Source organism: Pseudorca crassidens, chromosome 12 (genome assembly GCF_039906515.1).
Source record: "Pseudorca crassidens isolate mPseCra1 chromosome 12, mPseCra1.hap1, whole genome shotgun sequence".
NCBI classification, from domain to species: Eukaryota; Metazoa; Chordata; class Mammalia; order Artiodactyla; family Delphinidae; genus Pseudorca; species Pseudorca crassidens.
The window spans coordinates 72,756,595-72,773,724 of record NC_090307.1 but is presented as its reverse complement, the minus strand read 5'-3'; the positions used below and the strand labels follow the sequence as shown (position 1 = coordinate 72,773,724).

General features: G+C 50.6%; 1 protein-coding gene across 3 annotated transcripts in view; it reads left to right on the top strand.

The window, feature by feature from the left end:
* The window catches only part of MYO18B (myosin XVIIIB), a 234,393-nt gene that overhangs the window by 57,173 nt on the left and 160,090 nt on the right, over nucleotides 1-17,130 (top strand). For all 3 annotated transcript variants that reach the window (XM_067700414.1, XM_067700413.1, XM_067700412.1), the window contains 4 exons: nucleotides 6,089-6,262; nucleotides 9,573-9,663; nucleotides 11,431-11,623; nucleotides 15,114-15,194. In XM_067700414.1, coding sequence (XP_067556515.1) covers nucleotides 6,089-6,262; nucleotides 9,573-9,663; nucleotides 11,431-11,623; nucleotides 15,114-15,194 — 539 coding nt within the window. The remainder of the gene's footprint in view (nucleotides 1-6,088; nucleotides 6,263-9,572; nucleotides 9,664-11,430; nucleotides 11,624-15,113; nucleotides 15,195-17,130) is intronic.

Sequence of the window (17,130 nt, the reverse complement as noted above, 5' to 3'; positions counted from 1 at the left end):
GACCTAGGCTCAGGTTCTCGCTCAGCCGTTTACCAGCTGTGTGACTCAGGGCAGGGTGGTATCCCTTGCTGGGTCTTGGTGGCCTCTACTATAAATCAGGCCTAACAGTCTTCAGCCTGCAGACCTCGCAAGGCAGTTGGGAGATCAGCCAGGGTCATACAAGCGTCCTCCCGCCCCGTGTAGACGTGTCCAGCTGTGCATCCTCCAGGCCGTGGCGAGATGCGCGGGCCATTTGCCACTGAGCACAGTAATAGAGCTGGTACTTGCAAGTAGTTCTTTAATATAGAACTGTTTCAGGGTGGGCGGTCCTATCAGACATGCATTGTATTTATGTAAATCCAGCCATGCAAAGGCAAATGTGAGGCCAGTGGTTACAGATACATATTTTTTCATATGTCATGGGCCCTAAAGGCAAGCGACCCATTTCCTTTGGTGTTCCACTGGAGGGGAAGCCGGCAGTGCTGGACTTAGGGAAACATGCTACAGTACTGTACGTTATGGGCAATTCAGGAGATCCTCAAGGGTAATTTTAAGGGTACTTGATATTTCACCTTAGACTCTGGTTTCAGAACAGTACCCCCTTAGGAGAGAAAGCGCCTCTGCACGGGCCCACGGTTAGCATATTGAGAGCTGGAGTGAGAAGGCTTGAGTTCAAATGCTGCCTCTGCCACTTACCAGGTGCATGACCTTGGAAGGTCACCCCCTCTGCGGCTCAGTGTTCTCATAAGTCAAGGGGCGATACTAGCGTTGACCTCGTAGGGCTGCAGGGAGGGTTAAATGAGGCAGCGGTGTCCAGTGCTCAAGCCCAGTGCCTGGCCCTGGGAAGGGGTACTGTAGGTGCTGCTGTGTGATGCTGTGATGTTAAGGCCGCCTTTGTAACACTGTTGGGCGTTTGCATTCTGATTCTTTTTCTTGGATGGGTGAGACAGAGGGTGGGTGACGGGTGGGGCACCAGGGAGCATTTCCTGCGGGTCACCGTCACATGTCCTTGTGTGATGTTTGCAGAAGAAGAGGCAGAGGATTCCTAGATGGTGTGCATGAAAGCCCATCGCCATCGCAGAGCCGAACCCTGGGCCCGCCTGCCACGGGGTCCTGTTTCCCACCCGTGACCGGCAGAATGGCTGCAGCCAAACGCACATGCCTGAAGTGATCTCTGCATTTGGCGTTGGGATCATTCTGGGCACAGCCTCCTCGCCTCCTGCTGTACGGCAGGAAAGCATCCCGATAGAGTGTGTGAATCCCCTACGGGGTGGGCTACGAGGCGGGGAAAAATCCACAGACCCTCCCCTCCAAGATTTTTTTGGTCCTGTCTGTCTGTTTCCATCTCTGGCTCCTTGCCTCTCCCTCTCTGTGTCTCTCTGCCTCTCCCCCTTTTGTTTTCTCTTCTGTTTGATCTTTCCTGTTAGAGAAGGCAGCTCTGAGGTTCAGATGGGCTGGTTTGGGGGGGAGAGGGAAACACAGTGTTTCTCTCTCCCAAATCTTGGAGATCTGCCACTTTGGGCAGGGCTGGCCAGCAGTGAGAAATGTTCATTTCGTCGTTGACTCCTTGTTTCATTTCATCACTCACCATATTAATGTTTATTGAACGCTTCCTCGTGCCAGCTCTCGTAGGCCAGAGCAGTGACCACACAGACTTCTGCTGGCACAGAACAGCGGGCGGCTGCACACGGTGTGACATCAGCACGGGAGGGTGGGAATCCCCCTCTGCCCCTCACTCCTGGAACCACCTTGGACAGGAAACGAGACCTGACCTACTCCGTTCCATATCTGAATGATCTCAGGGGCTTAGAAGAGGAAAGCGATGAGGCGGGGGAGGTGCTAGCACAGTGCCTGGCACACGGCACACGCTCCCTGCTTGGTGGCTGTCCTCGCTCGTTTGGTGATGGCTTCGCGGGGGCTGGAGCCCTCTGTGTACTGGCATCTCCAACCTCGGTGGCATTCCGAGGATAGCTCTGTCCCTGGCTTTGGGTAGGTTGGTGGAAAGAAACCAGCGTGTGTCCGCCTTTCCTTGGAGGAGAAACGACCTCGGTGGACTCAGAGTCCCTGGGCGTGCCCGGCATCCGGAGTTCACCAGTTCACTATCCCTTCCACACATGCTCTCGGTGAAGCACCAGACAGATCTTGTGGAGGAGTCCCTGCAGCCCCAGGACGGGGCAATCCGGGTTGGGGTGAATGGTGCCCTCTTTGGTTTTGCAGGTGGAGGAGGGAATTCAAATTTGTCCAGCACCTTCTCAGGGCCAGGTGCTCTGCTCAGAGCCTCACGTGCCACCATCTCGCCCAGTCCTTGCAGCCCAGCGAAGAGGTGTTTGAGGTTTTATGACTCCGTTTTGCAGATGAAGAAACTGAGGCTCAAAAAGGCTGTGAGACTGGTCCAAGGGCTGACAGCTGGGAATGACGGGAATGGGACCCAGACCCTGTCTGCTCTGGTGCCTGTGTTCCTGTCCAGTCCCCTTTCTCCTCACCGCAGGTGCTGCCCCAGGGTTCTCAGCCTCCACTGAGAAGGTGTGGCCTCCACCCAGGTCTGGACGAAGACAGAGGGGCCCATGGGGTTGGATTTGGTGCCTGGCCAGCCTTCGGGAGCTGGAAGCAGAAATACATTTTCCCGGCAGAGCTCCCATGTGCCTCCTGGGTTTCACCAGCGGGATGCTGCTCAGCACACTTGGAAATATGCCCCTTAAGTCAGGCGGGACCTAGAGAGTCCTGCCCAGTCCATTTCCTGCTCCTCTTTTCAGAAACAACCATTGCTGAGCCCCTTCATGAGCTCTCCCCAGCTCAGTGAGGCTATAGGTCACTGTGGGCAGAGTGTGGGAGACTGTTTCAGAGGGTGGCAGTGGAGGTGATGGGGCAGGAGAGGGGCAGGACGTTGCCCACCTAGACAGTCATCTCCTGTTTAATTCACTTTCAACCCCATCACAGGAAGAAGGAAATCTCATTCAGGGCTAGTAGCCTTTAACTCCTCTCTGTAATACTTGCTAATCTCCCTTTTTCAACAAAGAGAAAGCAGACCTCCGACTCCCAGGTAAACTGTATCTAATTAGAATCTAATGGTATTTCTGTACACGTATTGTATTTATTTCTGTTTTCTATCTGTGACAAGTGATCACAGTGTTGGTTCAGAAACTGGCCCCCACTGTGGTGGAGGGCAGGGAGAGACTGAAGAAAGAGGCAGCCACTCCAGATTGGTGGGTGGCAGGTGTAATATGCAAGGGAACTGACACACAAGGCTTGTCTTGGATGCTGCAAGAAGGGTAGGTCTCCACCCCCGCCCGCCAGAGTCTTAAAGTTTATAGAGGCCGGAACTGGGCTCAGTCACGGAGACCTTCTGGATGGTCTCAGTAACACCCCGCTTTCTCAAGGCTGTGTCCTTGTAACAGCTGCCACTGTGGGAGTGGGGGAGGGGCTGGATGTATATTCCAAGGGCAGGGGAAGGGCTGAGGAGCTTCCAGTTGCCCAGGGCCAGCTCGCAGGTCACCTGGTGGTCATATCCTCTCAATGACCTCCTTCAACAAATGGATTCTTGTTTAAGTTAGAGCTATAACATTTCCTTTCACAAGGTATTTATGTCCGTGAAAAAGATCAGTGAGTCCATTTAAAAGAAAGTCCTATTCAGGGACACAAGGATTTGACAGATTTCCTAAAGGTGACATTGCAAGGATTGATTTTGGGGAAATAGTTCTTCCACTTAGCCTGATTTCTGGTGACTTTTCCGAATCAGTTTTCTCATCTGTAAAATGGGAATAATACTGCTTTTGAGGACTTTTGTGAAGATTCAATAATAGTAATAATAATAATAAGTAATTACAACTTGCATGTATTGAGTTTTTTTCTGTGTCACCCCTGGAACTCCAAGACAGACTTTCTGACTCCAAAAGCCATGAGCTGAACAAAGATGACATGTTGAATAAAATGGGGTCACTGAGTGGTAACTGCTATCATCACCATCACCACTGTCATCATCACCATCATCTTATCTCCACCATCACCTCCACCATCATCACCACGTCATCACCACCATCGTTGTTACCTTCTTCACCATTTTTTAAAGTGGCAGGGACTTTGCTGGTGGCTCAGTGGTTAAGAATCCGCCTGCCAATGCGGGGGACATGGGTTCGATCCCTGGTCCGGGAGGATCCCACATGCCGCAGAGCAACTAAGCCCATGTGCCACAACTACTGAGCCTGCGCTCTAGAGCCCGCGAGCCACAACTACTGAGCCTGTGAGCCACAACTACTGAAGCCCATGCACTCTAGGGCCCACGTGCTGCAACTGCTGAGCACACGCGCCACAACTACTGAAGCCTGCATGCTCTAGGGCCCGTGTGCCGCAACTACCAAACCCACACGCTGCAACTCCTGAAGCCCATGCGCCTAGAGCCCATGCTCCGCAACAAGAGAAGCCACTGCAATGAGAAGTCCGAGCACCGCAATGAAGAGTAGGCCCCGCTCACCGCAACTAGAGAAAGCCCGCGCGCAGCAACAAAGACCCAATGCAGCCAAAAAAGAAAAAAAAATTAAAAAAAAATTAAAGTGGCAGGACTTTTTTACTAGCCATGTAACCTCTCTGGTAAAGCTGAGATTTAGTCTCTAAAATGGACGTAATAAAATGCTGTTCTTGAGATAATCAGTGCAGAATAACTGGCATGTAGGAGGACCTCGATAAGCAGTGGCCAGAGCTCCTTCGTCCTGGGTATTGTCAAGGCCCCAGATAAAGCCTTTTTCCAAATTTCCACATTTTTCTTAAACCAGGTGTCTAGATTCTTTAAGATGTCTGTTTGAAGAATTGGGCCCTTAAGATCTCTTTCTGATGGATTGAGAAATCTCTGTTGGCAGCTGTGATTCTTATTTCAAAGAAGGAAGCACATTTATGGGAAGATTGGAGTTGGGAGGAAATTACTTAAGGATGGAACTAGTGTTTGCTTTAATAAGTCATTATTTTTTAAAATTTGGATTACAAAGTTAGTGCAGAACCACTGCAGAAAGTTTGAAAAATAAAAAGTTCCCCTACCCTCTGATTGTTCGTATTTGGATATATTTCCTTTTCGTTATTTGTCTTTATAGCAGTTTAGAGTGATTTACACAATTGATGTCATACTGTGGCGTGATTTTCTAGTCCATTTCATTTAACATTTTGAAAATAAGAAATGACCATGTTGTACGGTCTTTGTGGCTGATACTAAGTGGCGTTATAATAGTCCATAGAGAGGTTCCCCACTGCTTCTCCAGCCTCGTCTGGTTACTCCCCTCCCCGCTTACATCCCAGCCACGCTGACCTTCTTGGCACTTCCCTAACACATCATGCACATTCCTGCCTCAGGGCCTTTGCATCACCTCCTCCTTCTGCCTCTAAAGCGCTTCCCTGGTTCTTTGTGTGGCCAGCTCCTTCTCATCTTTCATACCCCCAGTCCACCTGTCACATCCTCATACAGAGCCGCCTCTGACCACCACGCATCCGTAGCCACTCCTCAGTTTCTCTTGACCCCATCACCCTGTTTTATTTTCTCCTTAGAGGGAAAAAATAACTTTATAATTTCATCACCTGAAATATTTATTTATTTGCTTACTTGTTTATTGTCTCTCTCTCTTAAAAGACTGTAAGCTCCGTGAGGGCAGACACTTTGTCTGTCTTGCTCATCACCGATTTCCCAGAGGCTGACACAGTGCCTGTCCCATAGTAACAGCTCCAGAAATATGTATTGAATAAAGGGGAGGGTGGTTAGATGGTTGGATATGTGGCTGGGTGGGTAGCTGAGTGGCTAGGTCAGCGGGTGGCAGGGGTGGTGGATGGATAGGTAAGTGGATATGTGGGTGGGTAAGTCTTACCATTCCCCAGTTCCATGTTTAGAGTGTTCCCCATGGTATTTTTAATTGCTTTGGGAAAGTGAGCAATGCAGATGACAGGGAAATGGGACAAACATGTCTCGGGAAAGCGTCTCCTGCCCAGGGCCATCAGCTGGGGGCCCAGGCCTGGGCAGTCGTTCAGGCTCTTGCTGAGGGTGGGAGGTGGCGAGATTCTCCGAGGTGTTCTTGGACGCCCGCCCACCACCCACCCAGGACCTCACCACCCTCCTCCTGCTCTGTCCCCTGCACAGTGGGCCGGAAGCAGTTCATGCACTTCGAGTCGGCCAGCCACGCGGCAGAGGCCCTGGGCTGCGAGTACGAGGAGCTGAACACGGCCACCTTCAAGCACCACCTGCGGCAGATCATCGAGCGCATGACGTCTGGGCCGAGCCGCCGGGGTCAGGAGGATGAGGGGGCCAGCTCAGGTACCGCGCTGCTGCCTCTCTGGGTGGGCTGCGTCCCTGCGGGGCCGGCCCCTGGGGACACACCAGCACCCTTTCACTGTCCATTGAGGATTTCCTGAGGGTCTACGGTGTGCAGACCTTCTAGGAGTAGGGGAAACCACTCCCCTGGAAATGGATTTGGCCCCTTCTGACGCCGTGCTTATGGTCAGCTAGTTAGCTCTGCCCAGGGGTCAAAGGCTGCTGAAACCCAGGAGGGGGCCCTGTGCTGCAAAGAGGGGATGCTGTGGATGGTGCCAAGGGACCAACGCACTTCCAGTGGATGTTGTATTTGCTGAGCCCCTACGCTGTAGGCAGAAGACTCACCTCTCAGTTTGAGGAACAGAAATAAGGCCAGGATGGTTGGCCCCGCTGGGAGGACAGTAGATAAGGTTGGAGAGCTCAGTGGAGTCAGCTGACACAATAGTCTGTAAACTAGGGGTTTTCTGCTCAGACCAAGGGAAGCCATGGAGGGACACAGGCAGGGAAATGGCATGATTTGTTGTATTCATGAAGCTCAGCCTGGAGGAAGATCAGGGAATGAGTGGGAATGGGTACAAGTCACCTTGGTGAGGTGATGGAGGTGGGAGCAGATGGGATGCGGTGGACCAGTTCAAGGTCTAGTTTACAGTTAGAGCTGATGGCATGGGCCCTAGGTGGAAGCAGGGGGCCAGGACACCTTCTAGGACTTTCGCCCGAGCAGCAGGAGGAATGGGGGTGCTTGAAAAGACCTGGGGGAAAAGCAGGAGCTTTGAACTGCACATGCTAGAGTGAGGTGTGCTGAGTCCCAGGTCTGCAGCCTCTGCAGCCAGACGCTGTGGCTGCGGAAGGTGAGGGCAGAGGGATCCCTTGGAGCCCCAGGGCTCGCTGCAAACTCTCTCAAGAGAAGCTCTCCCGGAGACCGCAGTCTGGGCTTAGTGGGTAGCACTGTTTGGAACTGTGGTTTGGGGTCCTTCTCTTAGAGGCCCCTCGGATCCCCGTGGCTGCTCTACCTGCCAGGGACTTCAGCTCGATGGCTGATGTCACCAAGACTCCACTGCCTTCCAGGTCTGTGCTCTGGTGTCAGCTGGGGTCTGCTTAATGGTTACACCTCCTCTCGGACACAGGCACACACACATACCATGCACAGGCATGCGCACACATGCACACAATGCACATATGTGCACACACACACATAGAAGCACAGATGCGTGCACACGCTGCTTGGTGAAGCTGAGTCACCCTCTCAGGCTGAGGTCTCAAGGGTAGATGTTAAGCAGGCAGGGGACCGGCAAGCTTATGAGAGATGCTGGGAGGCTGTGGGTTGCCTAGCAACGACCCAGGTTGGGGGCAGAGTTAAAGCAGGGACGGGAAATGCTTTGGGGTTGCAGTGGGCTGCCTGGAATGTACAAGCAGAACTGTTTCTCTAGACACTAGTGTGTGCAGATTTGGAAATTGTGTTTCCAATTCTGTGGATGGAAGCAAAACCTAAGGGTCAATATTTGTGATCTGAGGCCTCCACTCCTTATCCCGCTATGCTCAGTGACCCCTAATCAAGGCTGGCTGTTCTAATGGGACCAGTGTGTGTATTTATACAAAATTGGGGCTGCCATTATAATAATTTTCTAAGCTTTCTTTATTCCTCCTAACGCTATGGGCAGGCACTTTTCCATCTCATTCAGTATTCTTCTAGACCTGAGTTTAAGTATTCCTTTGTATGGATGGACTACAAATTATCTAACCTGTTTCCTATTGTTGGATGTTCAGGTTGTCTCAAAAAAGCGATTTTATTTTGCCAATTTAAGCAACAATTGGGAGAACATACATACTTAGAAATCTTTGTTGCTCTGAATTATTTCATTAGAATAAAATCCTAAGAGTGAAGTTAAGTCCAAGTATATGAACATGTTATGGCTTCTCCTGTAAAATTGCCAAATTTCCCTCTAGAAAGAGGGAACAACAGATATTTACTGAGTAACTACTACGTGTCAGGAATTGGGGATTTGGAGCCAGCAGACCCAGAGGTAGCCCTCACCCTCAGGGCGCTCCCTGCCTGGGTGGCGGGGCGGGGGAGATGCAGGTTAACGAAATAACCACAAAGTGCAGGTGTGCTGTGGGCAGTGCTGTAAAATCAGGGTAGATCTGTCCTCCTGTGTCCGGTTTACTTCACTTAGCATGACATCCTCCAAGTTCATCCGTGTTGTAGCAAATGGCAGCATTTCCTTCCTTTTTTTTTCTTTCTTTTTCTTTTTTTTTTTTTTTACTGTTGAATAATATACTACTCACGTCAGAAATCTCAAAAAGTCAAACTCATAGAGGCAGAGAGTAGAATGGTGGTTACCAGGGCGGTGGAGGGAGGGGGAAATGGGACATTTTGATCAAAGGGCACATAGTTTTATTTATGCAAGATGAATAAATCCTAGAGGGTAGATGAATGAAATGATCAGTAGATGAATATCTCTACTGTACAGCAAAGTCCCTGTAATTAACAATACCATATTCTATACTTAAAAATTTGTTAATCTTATGTTAAAAGTTCCTATCTCACACGTGCGTGCGCACACACACACACACACACACACACAAAGAGGGAGGGAAGAAACTTTTAGAGGTGATGGTTATGTTTGTGGTGTGTTTATGGTGATGGTGTCATGGGTGTATACTTCAAACTCATCAGGATGTATACATTAAAAATGTACAGGTCTTGGGCTTCCCTGGTGGCACAGTGGTTGAGAGTCCGACTGCCGATGCAGGGGACACGGGTTCGTGCCCCGGTCCGGGAAGATCCCACATGCCGCGGAGCGGCTGGGCCCGTGAGCCATGGCCGCTGAGCCTGCGCGTCCGGAGCCTGTGCTCCGCAACGGGAGAGGCCACAGCAGTGAGAGGCCCGCATACCGAAAAAAAAAAAAAAAATGTACAGGTCTTTTGGTATGTCAATCATGACTTCAGTGTGAAAAATAAATAAAATTTTCAAAAAAGCAGGGTAGACCTGGGAATTGGCTTAATGGGGTGGTGGTGGTGGTCAAGGCAGGCTTCCCTGAGGAGATGACATTGGGTTGAGCCCTGAGGGTTGAGCAGGAGATCACAGTGGAGGTTAGGGAGGTAGGGCCAGGTCACACAGGACCCTGGAAGACTTGGTAGGACACTTGAACTTGGTCCTAAGATCGTAAGTAATTTCAGCAGTAGGGGGACGTGTGTGTGTGTGCGGTGGGGGACGATGCACTGAGGCCAGTAGTGATGGCACTGGAGCGACAACCTCGGCCCCAGGCAAGGTCCTGACCACGGGATGTCAACCCGCCCCTCTTCCCCACTGTAGGGCTCAAGATGACAGGAGTGGAGTGTGTGGAGGGCATGGCCTCGGGCCTGTACCAAGAGGTCTTTGCCGCCGTGGTCTCGCTCGTCAACAGGTAATGGCAACCTTCTCCTGGTTACAGAGGCAGCCTGTTTGCAGTGTATGAACGAGCCCAAACCCGGGGAGTCTGGGGAGTTTAGCAGAGTGGGGTTTTGTTGAGCTGGAGAGGGGCTTGTTGAGCCGTGTCTTATGGTGCTGGGTTTAAATTCCACCTTGGCCACCTGTGGGCTGTGTGACTTCGGTGAATCACTTCACCTCTCTGACCTCTCCTTCTGCATCTGTAAAAATGGCTCTTTCCTTCAGGGTCACTGTAAGGATTAAAAGAAATCAATAAAAAATTAAACAATAAAGTAAAAAAGAAATAGTGTCTGTAAACAGCTCTTCCTAATCGTGATCATAAAATACTGCAGGTATCTGCAGGTAGTACTGCCGGGAGCCTCTGTCTTCTACCGTGGTGAGTGCTGCTGTGAGCCCCGGGAAATCTTTAAGCAGTTCCAGTGTGGCCAAACCAGAGCTGGGGCAAGGGCTTCCCTCCCTCCTCTGTGAAAGCAGGAGGCGTAACTAGGCTTCTGACATCCTGTTAAGGGGATGAGGCTGGTGTGTAGCAACAGTGCAGGTGGGGTTCTCCACAGACACAGAATTGGCCCCCTCTCGTGCTGCTGGAGTAATTACCCTCTGAGACCACAGACACATTATCTAGAAACCAGGGGGATCATGCGTGCTCAGGGGAAGAAGTATTTATTGGTGAACTGCCAGTGGAGGGCGGCTGCTTCAGCCTGCAGAGGGTGGCTGCTTCCTGGTTGGTTCTGGGAGCCTGCCTCCATAAAATGGGTGTATTGGGGATAACGATACCCACTACCCTTACGTTTATGAGCACCTAGAAGGTGTCTGGCTTTCTGAACATTAACTGATTTAATCTTCATGCATGTCTATGTGGTGGCTGATCTTATTGGCCCCATTTTACAAATGGAAAACCTCAGCAAATAACAGCAAAGAGCTCAGGTTTAAACTAAGGGCCCTCCAAAGTGTATAGCTGGGCACGCTAATGATAATAATAACAGAAAACACACTGACCGCTTTACCACATTCAGAGCCGTGGATGTCTTATCACATCCAACCCTCCCAACAGCCTTCTAAGTTCATCTCCATCATTAGCCCTTTCACAGCTGAGTTTCAGAGAGGTCAGGCAACTCTCCCAAGACACACAGCCCCTCCGTGGCTGGGCGAGGGTTGGAGCCCACGTGTGACTTTCTCCAGAGTCTCTTAACTCCTGCTTTTTGATGTGAATAATCCCTTCTCTGTCCCCCTGATAGATTTTTCAAGAGGCTCCAAGGAGGTGATGGCTTGAGAGATCTTTGTAAACTGAGACAGGCACTGAACAAAATTGTTTTTCTATAGCAGCATGTCACTAAGCAAGAAAAGGAGACTTTAGTCCTAACTTTATAGCCAATTTGTGGTGCGACCTTAAGCAAGTCATTTCTCCACTCTGGGCCTGGTAGAGAGAGTACGTTTCCTGAAGGCCTGCGGTGTCCATGGGAGGCACTTTCCATACTTCAACTCCTTCTCTTCTTACTGCAGCCCCTGGGGTCATCCTACTCATCCCTACCAGCATTTAACAGTGGGGGAAACCCATGCTCAGAGAGGTTAAGTAAATTTCCCACGGTCACACAGCCTGCAAGTGGTGAGATCTGCTGGATCTGCAGACCCGCCCAGCATGCTGCTCTGGTTTCTCCATCTCTGTGATGCAGGGGTGTGGGAGGCTTGGACCAACGGGGTTTTAAGAGTCCTTGTCCTCTCGGGGCCCCTCTCCTTTCCCCCCCAGATCCTTCTCCTCCCACCACCTCTCCATGGCCTCCATCATGGTGGTGGACTCTCCAGGCTTTCAGAACCCCCGGCACCAGGGCAAAGACCGGGCCGCCACCTTTGAGGAGCTGTGCCACAATTATGCTCACGAGCGCTTGCAGCTGCTTTTCTACCAGCGGACCTTTGTCTCAACGCTGGAGCGATTCCGGGAGGTATGACTGGTCTGGGGCGGGGCCTTCGCCGTGGCTCAGTGAGGGCGTGAGGCTGGGCGGGACAGGGGAGGGCGTGGTCGTCTGGTCCTCCAGTAGGCTTTAGTTTCATCCTGTCTGGTCCCTCGATGATTAAAACCCAAACTCCAGGCCTGGCTCCTGGGCCTCTGCTGCTCCCCTGTCTCCCTCTACAGCCCAGTCTCCAGCCACGGTCCCCGCACCTTACAGTCCAGAACTTGGGGTTCCCCAGGCCTCACTCCCACCGCTGTCCCTTGTTTACACTGACCTCTTCCTCCTCGCCCACATACCCAAGCTGAATCCTCCTCCAACAGTTAGTTTGCATCTTCCCTGTGGAAGGCCCTTCGTGCCCGGTTGTGGGTAAAAATAGTGGGTTTGCACACCTTTTGGATCATAATGTGGGAGCATCTAGGAAAGGTGAAGATGCAGTTCCCTTTCTAGGAGGCCCCCCGGAGAGACTCTGTATATGTGAACCAGGAAACCTGTACAGGCACGTCCCTGCCTGCCCTCCTTTACTTATACTTAAAAAAATTTTTTTGAACTATAACATTTACACAAATAAGTGCCTGAATCAGAAGTGTACAGCTTAGTGAATTTGTCCAACCATGCACACTCATTGCAGCTACCACCCAGGATAAAAGGAGAGAACATCGCCAGCACCCCAGACGCCCCCTAGCATCTGCTCCCTCCTTCCTCCCTGAAGGGGACCCCTTTGGCTCCAGCAAGTGCTAATGGCAAAATATGAGAAATGATCATATTGTTTATTAGTAGGATAATGGGTATTAAAATTATGGTCATTTCTTTGGTTGGAGCCCAGACAGCAATAAACATGAAAACGTCAATATGAATAAATCTTAAACACATGGCATTGCTGAGACCTGGGGTCTCACCTTAACTCTGTCACTTATTGGCTGTGTGGCCTTCGGAAAGTCACTCACCCTCTCTGAACCTCAATTTTATCACATGTAAAATAGAAATAGCAATACTCCTGTATCAGTTACCATTTCCCGCAATAATTCTGCATAATAAACTGTCCCAACACATAGTAGCTTAAATAATAACCTTTTGTTATTGCTCGCAGGTCTGTGGATTGCCTAGGTAGCTATTCTGGTCTTGGCTGGGAGAGCATGTGCCTGTGGTCAGAGGCAGGTTGGGTAGATGGCTCTTGGCTGGCTCTCCCCTGTGTCTGGAGGTCAGCTGGCCATGAGCTGATCCAGGCAGCCGTTTGGCTAGGATGACTCACCTGTGCTCCAGGAGTGCCCTGTCCTCCAGCAGGTTAGCTCAGGCTGTTCTCATGGCGCTGGGCAGGGGTCCAAGAGAGTGAGCAGGAGTGCTCAGGGCCCCTTGGGACCAAGACTTGAAACTGGCAACGTCACCTCTGCTGTAATCAGTTGATCACAGCAAGTCCAAGGCTGAGCCCTGACTCACGGGGTGGGGAAATGGCATCCACTTCTTGATGGGAGAAACTTCCGTATCTGTACCGAGAGTGTGGATACGGGGAAGGGGAGAGGTGGCGGTTATTTTCACAGTCATTTTTACCGTACTGCCTAAAGGGGCTGTTTGGAGCATTTGATGAAGTGGGATAGAGAAATGCATAATGTGTATTAGGCATTCCACATATAGTAGCAGCCATCATATTTTTTTGTCCCATAATATTTCACTTATTTCTGATGATCAGAGTAAAACATGTTTTTTATTTAAAAACTGGAAAGTGCATATAAGTGTCAAGAAGCAGAAAACACAATCTCTTTTAGCCCCACCACCCAGAGGCAGCCACTGTTACCACTGCCCTGTCTGTATCTTACACCAGCCATTTTTCCATATATGGTCTTCCCTACAGATTTCCCATCCATCTGTACACACGAGTTTATAGTCTTTTTCCTCAGCATTATGTTATTCACATTTCCTCACTCCATTCACAGCTCTTAGTAAGGATGCATGTTTGTGGTTATGTCTGATTCTGTCTGAACTCTCTTTTGGCCATCTGAGTTATTTCCATGTTTATGGTGTTATAAACAGCGTTGTGATGAACATCTTTGAGCATAGCATTATCTGGATATTTCTGGTTACTTTTATATGCCAACTCTTATTATCCATAGTTTTTTTGCTCCATCCAGCACCCAGCACTCAGCCCAGCGCTTATTAGGTACTCAGTAAATATTAGAAAAGTTTGCCCTGAATTATCAGTTCCTGATAAAGCTCTCACCATGATTGCTGGCCACCCTGAGGATGAACAGTATTAGGATGTTATTGGGATGCTGGTCTATATCCTTTCTTCTCACACAAAGGCTAAGGGGTGATGATAGAAAACAAAAAGAACCCAATTAAAAATGGGCAAAGGAGTTGAATAGATATTTCTCCAAAGAAGATATACAGATGGTCCATAAACACACGAAAAGATGTTCCGCATCACTAGTTCAGGGAAATGCAAATCAAAACCACATTGAGATACCATTTCACACCCACTAGACTAAAAAGAGTAAGAAGTGTTGGGGAGGATGTAGAGAAGCTGGAACCCTTGTGCACAATAAAAATGGTGCAGCTGCTGTGGAATACAGTATGGTGTTTTCTCAGAAAATTAAAAATAGAACTATCATTTGATCCAGCAATTCCACTTCTGGGTATCTACCCAGAAGAATTTCAAGCAAGGTCTCGAAGAGATATTTGTATACCTATGTTCACAGCAGTATCGTTTGTAACAGCCCCAAGGTAGAAGCAACCCGAGTGTCCATCAGTGGATGAATGGATAAAGAAATGTGATCTCTTCACACAAGGGGCTATTATTCAACCATAAAAAGGAAGGAAATTCTGACACATGCTACGACTGGATGAACCTTGAGGACATTGTGCTAAGTGTGCAATAATCCAGTCACAAAAGGACAAATCCTGTACGATTTTCTTCATACGAGGTATTTGTAGGAGTCAGATTCATAGACACAGAAATAGGGAGAGGGAAATGGGGAGTTGGTGTTTAATGGGTGCAGAGTTTCGGTTTTGCAAGGTAAGAAACGTTTTGGAGATGGATGGTGGTGACAGTTACACAACAGTGTGAATGTACTTTACACCAATGAACTGTGCACTTAAAAATGATTTAAATGTTAAATTTTATGCCATGTCTACTCTTACCATGATTAAAAACAAATAATAAAAAATGGCCTTGGGGCTTCCCTGGTGGTGCAGTGGTTGAGAGTCCGCCTGCCGATGCAGGGGACACGGGTTTGTGCCCCGGTCCGGGAAGATCCCACATGCTGCGGAGCGGCTGGGCCCGTGAGCCATGGCCGCTGAGCCTGCACGTCCGGAGCCTGTGCTCTGCAGCGGGAGAGGCCACAGCAGTGAGAGACCCGCGTAGCACACACACACAAAAAAAATGGCCAAGGTGTGACGATGGAAGTCCTCACTTTTCTTTGCTCCTTCAGAAGTTTCTTCCCCTTCAGCTCGTGGAAGGAGCTAATGCTGAACTTCTGTGACTCTCTAGGAGGATGTCCCTGTGCAGTTTGAGCTCCCGGAGCCATCCCTGGGGACCACGGTGGCCGCTGTCGATCAGAGTCCTTTGCAGGTAACACGGCCTCTCAGGTGTCGCATGGCCTTTAGAAATCCTGGCAGATTTGAGCCTTTGAGCTACTAGATCTCAAAACTGCCTGCACCTGGCATGACCCAGGAATCGTTAAAAACACAGACGGCTGGGACCCACTCCCTGATTCTGCGTTGATTGGTCTGGGGGGTGTGGCCTGGGCAAAGAATATTTAAATCCCAGCAGGTTGAGAATCTGAGTCTGCATCTTAGAACGCACCCACACCTGGACTGTGGTCTGAGCTGAGGGGAGTCCAGGGCCGGTGCCCAGTGGTCTCCAGCCCTGTCACCTGGAAAGTTCGGGTGTTCAGCGGAAGGTGCTGTGCCCAGCAGAGACTGGGACCGTAGGGGCCCCTGGGGGATGGAGAGCGGGGGCGATGGTGGATCCAGGCCCTTGAGCTTCTTGGAGGCAGACAGGCTTTAGTTTGGGGGAGACCTGAGTCGTTACCTCCCTTTCCCCAGCCCCAGAACCCACTGTGCTGACCCCAGATCTGCACCTATGCTCAACCGTCTCCCAGAGCTGCCCTCGGCCATTGCTCATCTTGGTGTGAAAGTGCTTGGGCCATGGAACTTGCTGGGCTCCGGTCCGATCTTGGTGACCTTGGGCACGTCACTTAACCTCTCCAAGCCTCAGCTTCCTCATCACCCAAGTGGGAATGATAGATGGTGTCCCCTGGGTTGTCGTGAACGCCCGTGGTATCTGGCACGTAAAGCCCCTGCAGGGTGTGTGGCACACAGTAGGTGTCCCACAGGTTGCGTCTCTCCTGCACTTGGACACCTTGTCCTGGTCCCTTGGCTTCTCTGGGCTCGCAGCAGGCTGTGCCTGCCCCTGCAAAGCGCTCTCAGTCTGTGCGCCCAGCCGGCCCCTCACGCCTGCTGCTACTTCCTGCTGGCACCTCTCGGCTGGTTCCCCGTCCCCGTCCTGCTTCCTCACCTGGGAGGGGCAGGCCTGAAGGGACCACCCGGGCAGTGCAAGGAGGGAAGGACCATGGCATCCCTGGGCCCCCTGGGCAGTGGCTGGAACAGCTGCCTTCTGGGGATGGGCTGACTGTAGGTTTCAACCCCAGCAAATAAGGCCAAGGTGAAGATTCAGGATACCTGGGATCCAGGTCCACTTCTGCCCCTGGGCCTCTCCATGTGACCCTGGACGTGTCCCTTCCCCTCTCTGGACCCCTCTCAGCGGGGTGTGGACTAATATTCCTGAATTAGGGTGACCAGCTGTGCTGATTTGCCAGGGACTTTGCTGGCCTCAGCACTGAAATCCTTACGTCCTGGGAAGCCCCTGGCCCCAGGCACACTGGGACCGTTGGCCATCATATGCATCACATTCCCACTTTAACCACTTGGCACCATTTTCAGATGTGTCAGCCCGCTGTGGGCCCTCAGATGAGTCCCGCAGACTCTCCAGGCCTCTTTCAGTTTCCCGTATGCAAAGCTTCAGGGTCACCTGGATGGTCTCTGACGCTGGGAGCTAGATTTAGAATTCCGCGTCTGTGCCCCTGAACCAACTTCACCTTCTGTAAGACATGCTTTGGGAACTTTTTTTTGCCCCTCAAGATTTTAGTTTAAAAAAGTACAAAGACTTCTAAGAGGAAGTGATGCAGATGGGATTAATCCTTTCATGTTTGGCTGTGCACGAATAGACCAGCTGCCTGTGTGGAGCCAGAGATGTGTAGTTTATAGAGTGCTCGCCCTTATTAAACCCTCACGACAGCCCTCGGAGGAAAGTATTACCACTCTCCATCTTGCAAAAGAGGAAAAATGAGGCTCAGAGAGGTGCAGTTAAGTTGCCCAAGGTCACCCTGGCAATGAAGACAGGCAGGATCTGGACCCCTTGTAACCAAGAGGCTGTTAGTTTTGTGGCTTCGACACTGAGGGTCTTGCAGTGAGTGGGAGTGTGGATCTAGGCCTGTGATGCCTGG